The sequence below is a fragment of the Halichoerus grypus genome, chromosome 5 (assembly GCF_964656455.1).
Source record: "Halichoerus grypus chromosome 5, mHalGry1.hap1.1, whole genome shotgun sequence".
NCBI classification, from domain to species: Eukaryota; Metazoa; Chordata; class Mammalia; order Carnivora; family Phocidae; genus Halichoerus; species Halichoerus grypus.
The window spans coordinates 130,465,113-130,477,878 of record NC_135716.1 but is presented as its reverse complement, the minus strand read 5'-3'; the positions used below and the strand labels follow the sequence as shown (position 1 = coordinate 130,477,878).

The 12,766-nt window shown below is 36.9% G+C and overlaps 1 protein-coding gene and 1 long non-coding RNA gene across 20 annotated transcripts in view; one reads left to right on the top strand and one right to left on the bottom strand.

Moving 5' to 3' along the window:
* Window positions 1-2,641, top strand: part of LOC118554064 (uncharacterized) — a 75,925-nt gene extending 73,284 nt beyond the window's left edge. For 2 of the 6 annotated variants that reach the window (XR_013448118.1, XR_013448122.1), the window contains 3 exons: window positions 380-436; window positions 1,204-1,382; window positions 1,990-2,641. This is a non-coding gene — a long non-coding RNA (uncharacterized LOC118554064). Of the gene's footprint in view, window positions 1-379; window positions 437-1,203 lie in introns of all 6 variants that reach the window. The other 4 variants (XR_013448119.1, XR_013448123.1, XR_013448120.1 and 1 more) reach the window with 3 other exon arrangements.
* PTGER3 (prostaglandin E receptor 3) overlaps window positions 1-12,766 on the bottom strand; it is a 188,225-nt gene that overhangs the window by 101,349 nt on the left and 74,110 nt on the right. For 3 of the 14 annotated variants that reach the window (XM_078072907.1, XM_078072911.1, XM_078072912.1), the window contains exon 3: window positions 9,895-9,986. The exons of 7 other annotated variants lie outside the window; for them this stretch is intronic. In XM_078072907.1, the coding sequence (XP_077929033.1) occupies window positions 9,895-9,986 (92 nt within the window). Of the gene's footprint in view, window positions 1-3,329; window positions 7,669-9,894; window positions 9,987-12,766 lie in introns of those variants that run through there. 4 more of the 14 variants (XM_036121335.2, XM_036121340.2, XR_013448117.1 and 1 more) reach the window with 4 other exon arrangements.

Below are 12,766 nucleotides of genomic sequence, written 5' to 3'. Positions count from 1 at the left end.
GGTTTTGCAATATGGCAGTAATTGTAGGTTGAGTTAAGAGTAGCACAACTGGGTTCTGTAACCCTATTCTATTTGCCCTGTAGACCAAACCTAGAACCTCACCCCTTATTTTCATGAACAGATGGCCCTGGGAGACAGTCTTTCTTAATACCAACTGGCCCTGGTACCATGATGCAGTCCAGAGACCAACCTGAAATAGGCCCAGATCGTGTAGCCTTTACTGGTGACTCTACTACTTCTCTTCTGTTCCTTACTATCCCATAACCCACATCTTGCTCTGCATATTAATGGAGGCTCTAGCCTCAGGCTGTTTCCTCTTTAATGTCACAAGTACTTATGTGTGAGTTTTATTTCAAAACCACCTTCTCATTTTTTGCAGGAATATTCTTGCTGGCACCTGCAGGGGACATCCCATTGGTTCAGCAGCTGGCTGTTGGTAATTCAAGTTAACTCCTTAAAGGGCAATTGGAGGTTTGCAAAGAGCTTATAGCAAAATTGCCTGGGGCCCTATTATGCTTGTGTGCTGCTTTGGCACACACATGATTTCTATCTCTCTGATTCAAATTCCAGCTGCTTACTCAAAATTGAGGTATCCTGTAAATGGCTTTCTTTGGGCCATCTTTTACCTCTGGGGACTTACAGTGGTCTTAAGAATAATGGCCTCACACGTGTCATCTCTAATCTTTGCAGCAACCCTATAAGATGGGTGTTAACTCTGATGTACAGATAATAAAACTGAGGCTAAGGGATATTAAATATAGAATCTTCAAGGTCACATAATTACCTAGTGTCAGTCAGGATACAAACCCAGGACTATCCAACCTTAAAGACTGAGCTGCCTCTACAAGACTACACTATTCTGCCTTTGAAGAAATGCTGGATGAAGTTGGAGAGCAATATTTCAGTTTGTTTTTTCTCCTTGAGTTTCTAAGTTTGCATTTAAACTTTTGCCAAGTGAGATAAGATTGTGGGGCTCTTTCTCAGCTTTGTCTGTTACCTCCACAGAATCTCTGCCAAAGCCAAGTGTAAATATATAACTAGTTCTGTGACTGGAAAGCCAAGCATTGAATGGTTATTCAGGAAGTGTGGCTAACTGCCTGCTTTAAGTAACATACACACGGTTTGAATTATCCTGAATTATTGCTTTTGCTCAAACTCATAGCTCATTGTTGCACATATTCTTTGTGTTCTTTCTTTCACCAGCAAGGACTTGTTGAATGCCAAGTCTATGTCACACAACAGACACGGAGATGAGATACATATTCCCTGCCTTGGCCATGCAAAGAAGATGGGTAAATAAGCCAGCGAGTTACAGCACAGACAGAGGTTTTATCATGAAGACTTCCTGAAAGAACTGATACTTGAGCTGAAACTCATGAGAGGTGAGTTAGGTTTAATCACGTAGAGAAGAAAAGGGAGTATCCAGCATAGAAGGAACAGCCTGTGTGAAGCAGCACAAAGACGTGGGATGGCAGTCTGGCTTTGCTGGAAAACAAGGCAGACATGGAAGAGGACACCAGAAGCTCAGGGGAGACTAGACTGTAGAAAGCCCTATGGACTAAGTTAAGTTGTTTTAACTTTATTCTGAAGGCCATAGGAAAATGTTAAGGATGTTAGGAAGGAAAATAACATGAACAGATTTTCATTTTATTAACAAAATATCACAGTGGCAGCAGCTGGAGATAATGGAAGGGTCCAAGACCAGATGTAGGACACAAGTTACTGGGGTAATTCAGATGGGACATGATGGAGGCGTAGATATAGACCATGGCAGTGAAGTTGGAGAGACAGAATTAAGAAATACTTGTAGATTTAACAGAACTTAAAGGATGGTTAGATATACAGAAAAGAGATGACCTCAATTGTTTGTTTTCCTTTGTTCCAAAGTCTTATTGAAAATATATTATTATCTTTTCCCCAATCCCTGCTTATTCTCTTAGTATGACATTCACTTAATTTGCTTGACTATCTCTTATTCTTCTCCAGCAGCAGCAGCATCACCCACTACCACCACGGCACCAATCAGCAAGAATTTATGGAGCACATATTACTGATCATACTTTGTCCAATCTTGTAACAAATTTACACCCCTCTGTTTTATTCCTGCATCTCTATGAGTAGTCTCTTTTTGGTTTAATCTTGTGTTTTTAATGGCATTGTGTTTTCTTGGTGTGTAATTTTTTTTTGAAAGATTTTATTTATTTATTTGACATACACAGAAAGAGTGCACGTGCACAAGCAGGGGGCGTGTCAGGGAGAGGGAGAAGAAGGTTCCCTGCTGAGCAGAGACACCCCCCCTCCAACGTGGGGCTCAGTCCCAGGACCCTGGGATCATGACTTGAGCCAAAGGCAGCCGCTTAACCGACTGAGCCACCTAGGCGCTCTTCTTGGTGTGTAATTCCTTCTGCCCTTCCTGTGCCATAGCATTTCAGTGCTTAAGTTCTCATGTTTTCTATGTACACCTGTCATTTAAAAAATTATTTTCTCAAGGTAATGCTGCACAAGTATTTCTTGTCCATTTTCAAAGCATTTAAAAGGATTCAACATTTAAGTTGTAAGTTAAATCAATAAACTAATGAAAACTATAATCAGCAATTACTAACTTTCATTAAGAAATCAAATAAAGACTATTGTTCATTTACTAAGGCTCTGGTTTACTTGTTTCCAAAAAAGAGTACACTATACTTTCTTCAAAGAATTCATAAGATGAAAATTTTCTACTGTCCTCATATGGGCAAATTATGTTCATTTTATTTCACAGGCTATCCATTTTCAGCAATACCTTAATTTATCTCTAGGTATAGAGTTAAAATCCAGCTCTATACTAAGGTAAGAAGAAATGACATAGCTAACTAAAAGACAAGTTATTTTATATGCAGACTTATATTTATCTCATTTATTCTTTTTCTAAAAGTAATCATCCCATACTCAACAAATATTTACAGTTGTTTTCTTCAAGAAGTATAGAAAAGACTCCCTTGTGCCACTCAAATTTAGACTAGACAAAATGACATAACACAGACTCTTAACTATAGAGAAAAAACATGGTTACCAGAGGGAGAGGTAGGAGGAGGGATGGGTGCATAGGTGATGGGGATTAAGAGCACACTTATCATGATGAGCATTGAGTAATGTATAGCATTGTTGAATCACTATATTGTACACCTGAAACTAATATAACACTGTATGTTAACTATACTGGAATTAATTTTTTTAATGGCATAATATCAAAGAGGAAGAGTAAATAGAGAAACAATTGTCCACCCTCACCCATAGTGCGCATACCTAGTTGTCTTAAGCATTACTCACATAGATTGCAGTCTGGCCACTTAGCCTCTCCATCAAGTTTTTATTGAGTAATTTCTGTGAGCTTAGTACTGTTCTAGGCTCTGTAGGTACAAGAGATACATAAAACATAAACATGGGTCCTGCCCACAAGGAGCTTACAATGTGATTGAGAATTTTGTTAAAACAAAGTATAAAAGCTCTTAAAAATACATTTTGTACAAATCATTTTTATATAAAAAGGCACTTCAGATAATAAAAAAATAAAGCCTTAGAACCTGAATGAAATGGAGAAACACTTTTATCCATGGGATGAGCTTAGAGATATTTTGAATTAACAAAATATTCAGTAAAAGCCTGGATTAATGAAAAATATGAGCACAAATATTTTTAAGACAACAATTAAACATTGAAGTATTCATCGTCATTAAAAGTATATCAAGCTAGGTATATCTTATACGGATCCTTAAGGTACCTGAATAATTATCTTAGCAATAAGTTTCTTTTGAGTGTGCCTCCAACTACTGAAGATGTTGAAAAAAATTTTTCTCTTAAATAGTTTATATGGCTCCTTTATAATCTGGGTTTTATTATTTAATTTTTAAAAGTCATTCTTATAGACAGTAAAAATGTGGAGTAATTCAACTCTGTCTGAATTTTCATATATTTCATGGACCAAAATCCACTTATAACTGTAAGACACATATACACATTTACATATAAAACATAACTACTCTAGTTTTCTCCTCCCTCCTTGGGAGAATTTGGATAAATGTAGCTTCTCATAGAAGCCTAATTTTCCAAACCTAATATTCCCTGTATGCCATTCCCTTATATGCCACTCCTCTTCACAATACCCTCTCCTGAGAGCAGCATAGTTGGGTGTTTATTTTTGTTTGTTTGTTTATTTCACATTGGCTTGTGGTGGTGCTGTAGGAAATCTGTAATCAGATGGAGGTGGGAGTAGGCAGGAATTCGTTCTTCCAACACAAAAATCACAGGTCTAAAATTACACAGAATATATTATATGTAGTCAAGAACCAGGTCTATACAACTCAGCTGCAAAGCATATTAATATCACGGATTTTTTTGCATATGTATTCCACAGAGCTCTACAGTGGGTACTATAATTACAATAAAACTGTAGATCAAGCCCTGTTTCTCCACATGTAACTCTTTGGCAGAAATTCATTTTATTTTGAGGGCTAGTTCTATTCTCAGTGTAACCTCATTACATAATTATGAGAATCAATGTTTATGCAAGATAATTTAAAAAATGAGGAGAAAGCACTTGTTAAAAATCAGTGTGTTGCTGAATCATGATCCTGAATATTTGAGAACATATGTTACAGAACTTATTATTTTGGGTGAATTTAATGAAATGGATACATTTCTGTGGATTAAAAATTAAAGCTTCAAAAGTATTTTATACATACATATACTGTCTTTCCATCAGATTTCAAACTAATTGGACAAAGATCATTCCTAATTATGTGAGAAATATCTTTACCAAATAGTCATTATTTTTCAAACTTTTCCAATCATTTTATTACCTTATGACTTTCACCTATAGAATTTTAATAAACATTATCATGTTAAACCACAAGTGATTATTCTGCCTGGATTAGCATTTTTATTTTTTCTTAAAGATTTTATTAACTTATTTGACAGAGAGAGAGACAGTGAGAGAGGGAACACAAGCAGGGGGAGTGGGAGAGGGAGGAGCAGGCTTTCTGCGGAGCAGGGAGCCGATGTGGGTCTTGATGCGGGGCTCAATGCGGGGCTTGATGTGGGGCTCGATCCCAGGACCCTGGGATCATGACCTGAGCCGAAGGCACACGCTTAACGACTGAGCCACCCAGGTGCCCCTGGACTACCATTTTTAAATCAGAAAAGTTTAACATAAAATTTCCCAAGTTAAATAGCAACATGGAAATAAAGGGCTTTCTATCACATTCATTTAAATTTGCAACTGCTAATATTGTACATAAATGTTACTTTTGTTGAGAATTTACCAAATAAGGAGCATCTTTCTTGGTGTCAAATACTGCACTAGTGCTAAGAGATCTATGAAGAAAATATAAGAAAAGGGTCCTGTCCACCATGAAATAGAATTTTTGTTAAGGGAAAAAGACATACATAATGAAAATATTTGAAGAATAATACAATAATCATCAAAATGATCACTGTGTAACTTCAGAGTAGCATAGAGTTAAGAAGAGAAAAAAGATACTTTAACTGTTCAAGACCCAAGGACAAGGTCAAATTTGTACATGTGGGAGAAGTGTAGGTTTTACATGGGGAAAAATAATCATGAGGTATTATAAGCAAGAACAGCATCAAGAGATTTGAAGTTGATTCTGTCCATGACATGTAAGCCTACACAATCAGGAAGCCAGTTTGTAGTTGAAATTGAGAACTCATATTATATAGCTGGAGATAAGTCTGGATAAATAATTTATTGCAGTCAGTACTTACTGAGTATCTACTCTGTTAGACTCACTTTACATACATTATCACAATAACCCCACAGGTAAGTCTTATTATCTTTAATTTATAGATTAATTCATTGAGATTCAATGCAATTAATTAAATTTCTCAAGGTCATGGAGTTAGTGAGTGACACAGCCGGATTTAAATCCAAGTTTCATTCCAAAACCCATGCTTCTAATACTACATCACATTGTCTTAGAAATGGAATATTATTGAAACAGATCTCACATCCCCACTGTACTATAGAAAGAAAATAAACCTGGAATCAAAGAACTTACACTGGATCTAAATTCTTACTTATATTAGCCATGTGACATTGGGCAAGCCCTCTGTAGCCCTAGGCCTCTTTTGTAAAAATAAAATAAAAAAACATATGGCAACTAGACAACCACATGGATGGATGATGGGCAGATAGCAGTAACAGAAGCATGGGCATTCTTATGATTGCTGGCAAATTCTACTTGCTCAATAAAATTCATTGAATTTAAATCTGAATAAAGGGATTGTGTACAGCATCATCTTCGTGTGAGTTACATAAAGCCATTTAAAATACAAGTTTGAATGAAAATAATTGTGGTTTCCAGCTAACCCGCAACTGACTCAACTATTTCAAGGAATGACTCACTGTTTTGGTTTAATCTAGTTGACAGGGAGGAGAGTGGAGTCACAGTATAGGCTCCTATGGCAAAACTACTGATACCATATTATCGTGTCTTCCTAAGATGTCCTCATAGGTGGTGACAGCATGGCCCTTAGTACAGTGCTTAAAGAAGGACACTCAATAAATATGTGTTGAATTAAGTGAATGAGGAGAGGAAAAAGAAGGAGGAAGGGGCGGGGTTGGGGAAGAAAGGCAAGAGAAAGAAAGATTGGTTGAATTTACAAACAGGTAAGGACATTATCTGAAAGACATCCAATGACTCAAAAGTATTTGTTAAAAGTTCATAGAGTTTCTCATTTCAATTCAGATAAAATAGATTTCTTTATTTCTCAAAAAGTAACAAAATTTGATATTGAATAACTATGTCACTTATTAATTTTACCTTTTTGTATGCCACGTGGGAAGAAAGTTTAAGAAATCCTGAACAGATAGTGGTAAATCAGAGGGCTGCGCCTGGATTTTTATTGCTCTAACACAACAGTTAATCATGTAGCCTCAGTATTGTTTCCTGTGACATTTCAGGAAAGCCCTTAGCTGCATCCACTACTTTCAGTCTCCAAAGACAAATAACACTGACGTTGATTGCTGAGTTACACAGTGACACATAACCAGAATACAGACCTAAAGATGTTTAGTTCCAAGCTTAGCCCAGAGGGACACGATATCTCCAATACATTCATCACACATCTGGCATAAGTATCTTCTGTCATGATGCCCTCTTGCCTCCATCCGGCACCCTCTTCTATCCCATTAAAGTTTATGTCCTATTAATTGAATTCTTTCTCTCAAAATGTTGACTTTTCACTGTTGAAAGCTTATACTGATTTTTTCAAACTCATTATAAAATCAAAACTACCATAAAATGCAAAGATGTCCACACTGGTTGAGATTCAGGCAAAGGTTTGAAGTGGGGGAAAACTCCTAGAAAATGGGTTTTTCTTTTTCTCACTTTTTCACCAATCATTATCTGTGAAATCACCCCCAGCTTCTTAAAAATGTCCTCAAAACCTAGTCCCAGAAGCCAATTTAACACTCAAAGTCACAAATTATGATCATAAACCTGGTTTCAGTGGGTATTACTGGCAAGAAAAAACATTAAATTTTTTAAAAAGATGAAAATGAAGAAACAATCCAAATCAAACATAAATTCTCCTTCTCAGGTGGGAAGAAACACACAAACTCAGGGAAGCAGGAATTTCAATAAAAAGTCAGCTCCGTTCTTTCATTATCTGTTAGAATAGAGAGAGAAAGATGTAATAAGCATGGGTAGGGGTACTTTTTTGGTATGGTGTGAGGAGAAGGTGTAAGTGAGAAATACATATGTCTTAGACATCGAAACATTCTTGTTTGAAGTAGTTACACGTATGTTTTGTAAATAAAAGCAATTTAAATAACTCTGGTATTTTGGATCACTTAAGCTTCTGAATTATTTAATTATGCTAAGTATATTTTTTTATAAGTAATTTTTCTGGTTTCCAAACTTGTAGTCCAGTAGAATAATCAAACCATGATGCTGTATCAATTGTAGACACATTGAGTGGTCAAATAATCTTGCCATAAAAACAAGCCCCAAATCAGTGTATATACCCTAGAAGGATAAAAGGAAGAAAGCAAATTGAAATAACTATGAAATACAATTTTTCTCCTATCAAACCAATGGTGTGTGTGTGTGTGTGTGTGTGTGTGTGTGTTTTAAAATAATATACAGTGCTGGTTAGGATGAAGCAAAGCAGAAATTCTCCAACATTCCTGATGAAATTTCAAATCTCTATAGTTTCCTGGAAAGCAGTCACACTATATGCATCTTTAAAAAATATTAAAAATTTACATGCTATTTATTTCCTAAAGTAAACTTCTGATAAAAACAATCACAAATATTTTTAAATTGCATTTCAGTCTTTAGGTAATGATATATTTCCATTCTTTGTGGTGCCAAATTTGAACACAGATTATGATTAGTAAACTACAATGTATTCTTTTAATAGATACATGTAAGTATTAAAATTACTTTTTAAAGAATTTATAAATAGTCTGGGAAATGTTTCTTTTATGTTAAATTGGGTCAAAACAAGATACAATATGCACATATAATATTATCCTAAGTATGTAAAACAAAATCAAGGAAAGTGCAGGGGAAAAAGATGAAAAGGAATTTACTAAAATGATGGTGAGATTTTCTTGAGTAGTGGAAGTAAAGTTTAAGAAGCTGCTTTTCTTTCTAATTTTCCTTATTTTGCAAAGTTTCTGTAGAGAGCCTGGCTTATTTTCATAATGAAGGGAAAGGACAATAGAATTTACTTTAAAAATTAGAAATGAAATGAGAATGAGCCCACCAATAAAGAAATGGGAACTGGATATCTCCCTTCTTTTCCTTTCATTTGTTTTCCAAGGAAATCTGTGTTTACAGAAAAAAAAAAAAAATGCCCAGAATAGGTGGATTACATGCAGATATTTAAGAGAAGGATGTAGGACCATAAAGGTGAGTTGAGTAAAAATTTTATTGGCCCCGGGACTTAAGCTATGTTCCAGAATCAACCAGCTTATTGGTATCCTTTAGGCATTGTCGCATGCTACATCTCTATTGAAAAACACATTTTGATCTTCCCCTGAGAGACAGAAGTGATTATCTTTTAGTTACTTCAATCATGGGAGAACAAATGGCCAAAGACATTGAGCTGCTTAAATGTCCACATCCGTCTTAACAACTTACATGGAGTAGTGTAGTCATTGAACCCAGCCTCACCCAGGGAATGAAGTAAAATGAACATGCTGTCTGTCCATTACAATGAAGAGTTCAACTTATTTGAAAAGCCAAGTACGCTATGTTTGAAAAAACATAATTAAAACTTTTCACCTTCTTTCATTAAAACAAAAAAGATCACACAGTAGAGTAACACCCAGATGACCATTTAACCCTACAGTCAATAACAGAGATATTGAAGTAAGGTGTTTGAGGGAGGAAGCTAATGTTTGAAATTTAATATGACCAACTATGCATTGTATTCAGCATCATGTTCTGCTTTCTAGAGTGTCCCTTCATTGAAGTACACGTTTTCTACAAAGCAGGTCTAGTCAAAGGGCAAGCAAGAGTGTACTGACCATGTGGGAAGTACACTGAGCTCTGATGTCAAATCAAAACAAGGTAGCTTAGCCTTAAAATCCTCCTGGACTCTGTTCTTCGTATGAAAAGTCAGTGACACGCAAGATCTTTTACTACATGAGACTTGACCAGTCACAAGATCAGCCTGGAGCCAGTCTGAGAATTTTAGTTGGAGGAAATCTAAGTGAAGTTGTAAAAACAACTCCTCAAAGGAATCTAGTCCTCCTTAATCAGGTGTGTGTGCTTAATTTGCACTTTGGTTCTTAGAGATATTCCGTCCTTGTCCCATGAAGGCAGATCAGAGCAGAGATGGGGGAAGGCTATGTTGTAAATCTAGACAGCTTCTAAATCTCACCTTTCCAACTGGTCACTCCACATCAAGGTTGAGGAGCACTGGTGGGGTAAGGAGGTGGAGCTGGATGCATAGTTGTTTGTGTGGTGCCTGATCTGTGAACAGACAGAGGGTTTCAGTGGACAGAATTATTGATGATGACTCCTTTTGTCAGATGACTCTTCCTTCAACATTCTTAAAGAGAAGCAGACCCAGAACTCTATACATCAACTTGCATTGGCCATAGCCAACTAAATAAAGATATTTTAGATCTTATCTTCCCAAGACTATCTCATTTCTGCCTCCAAGCTTTGACACACCCTCTATTTCCTCTTACAATCTCACACCAGATATTACACAAGGGTAGAGACCATGCCTAGTATGACTTCTAAATCCCTAGAGCAGTTATCACAGCACTTGTTAAATACTGAATAAAAACTCACTGGCTTCAAATGATTGGTGTAGGTAAATCCAATTCTACCACCTTCTAGCTTTCAGTGACTTTCTGTTGCTCTTAGGATAAAGACCAAATTCTTAACAGGACCTCAAAGGTCCTATTTGATCTAGCCTCTGCTGCAACTCCAGCTTTGTTTGCTCAGACTGCACTAGGCATCTATGAATATCATGAACAGTGTCATCCTACTTCCTACCGCAGGGCCTTTGTACTTGAAGCTTCTGCTGCCTACGGTATTCCTCCAATTCCCTCACCAGCTGGCTGACTCCTACTTGTCCTTCAGATCTCAACTTGGAATATCACTTCTTCAGAGAATATCCTGTTGACTAGGACTGGTCCCCCACTATGTGATACCCACTATTTTCTTTTCAGGAGCTCATTGTAGTTTGGAAACAAAGTTATTTTTGTGATTATTTGTTTAGCATTTGTTGCTATCTCTACACTACAAGTTTCATGAGCACAGGGACCATGCCTAGTTTTGCCCACCATTGTGTCTCCAGCAGCTACCACAGTGCCTGGCACGTAGGTCATGGACAGTCAGTATTTGTGGCATGAATGAACAATGCTGTACTATTGGCTGAGGCCCATCCCTGAACAATATTCTCCAAATAATAGCTTAAATTCATTGGATTCAATAAAAAATACTAAGAAAAAAATGTCCTTGGTATACATTTCTCACTAATTCTCTTACAAGAAGTAGCAGAATGAAATTAAATTCTCACAAAGAAGTGTTACAAGAAAAAGCAGAAAGAAATCAAATTCAATGTTTCCTTAGTCAGTCTTTTTTATTGGATTCCTAGAGTATTTTTTCCTTCAAAAGTTTAGTTAGATCATTTTAAACAGTGTGCGCATGCCCATTTCAAGTAGCGTAAATGATATAAGCTATCCAGACAGACATGTAGTTCTCCAATTCCTGACTGTGTTAAGCAAATAGATAATTTCTGTTTTAGGAAAGCAGTGTTATTTGAAGGACAATGAAATGACATGTCTTCTTTGTAACACAAATTACATTTTGGCCAATTTCTATTTCAGCACAAACAGAAGAAGTTCAGTGACACTTTTAATAGAAATATTGAGCACTACATCTGACACTAATGATGAACTATATGTTAGCTAATTGAATTTAAATTAAAAAAAAAAACAGAAATATTGTGGCTCTGGAAGAGTGGTCAGAATTAAGGTCAGAGTAGGAAAAAAAAAAACAACCAGGATTTTCTATTTATTCTCTGAGACTTTCGGAATCCCCTGTGTGCCCCTGTTAAAGAACAATCTAGTTAGATTGGGTAGCTGCCCTAGACGACCACTAGGTTTTTCTCTTCCTGCTATTATGCTACTTAGATTATTGTTTGGAGGCCTGCTTTAACTTAATACTTGGGGTTGCATTATTTGTTGGCTTAACTTGAAGAGCAGATACAACTGTAGGAATCTGGATATCATATGTCTGTCCAATGTCAAGTAGCAGAAAGAGAAGGAACTGAAGGGGCGCCTGGCTGGCTCAGTCGGTGGAGCATGTGACTCCTGATCTCAGGGCTGTAAATTTGAGCCTCATGTTGGGTGTTGAGATTACTTAAAAATAAAATCTTTAAAAAGAAGGAACTGAAGAAATGAAGCGCTGCAAGGTAACATGGGATAGAGCTGGGAATGGGAAGCATGGTACAGTTCCCTGTTGCACTCTCTAAGCCACTCGTCCGGTGGGCCTTATTTCCCTGACAAACACCCCGTGATTCACTCCATCATTCTCAGAAAACTCTGTTTTACCGTCACACCTAATATTCTGCAGCTAAGTCTGGCCCCACAGCCAGTGCATCATTCATTTCATGCCCATTTTCTCTCCTATGTGTCTCTTTTATTGTACCCCTTCCCTCCAGTCTTTGTGCCATTGTTCAGATTCTCACCCCCGTTCTTCTTGGCTAGCAAATCAGTTTGAACTATATGAAGTTGACATTTTTTTCGGATCAAAAATGGTTGAATATTGGAAATTATTTATGATTTAACCTAGGAACAATTTTTAACTAGTTAATGTTCTGACCCAAGTCTTTCTCCTCTTGAACACATCCTTCATATTCTTTTTTTTTTTTTTTAATTGAGAGAGAGAGAGAGAGAGTGCTCAAGCAGGGGAAGGGACAGAGGCAGAGGGAGAGAGAGAATCTCAAGCAGACTCCATGCTGAGTGGGAGCCCGACGCAAGGCTCTATCCCACAACCCTGAGATCATGACCTGAACCAAAATCAAGAGTCCCACACTTAACCAACTGAGCCACCCTCATATTATTTCTAAGGCAAACCTTGGCAATCCTAAATATCTTTGAATGTTCCCCAATGCTACAAGATAAAGTTCTGGAGTACCGAAGACCCACTGCTGAGTGGCTCTAACCTGTATCTCCAGGTTAATCTCTAATCTCCTGACTCTCCCCTTTATGGGAGCCTTGCTTTAGTCCCTAAAC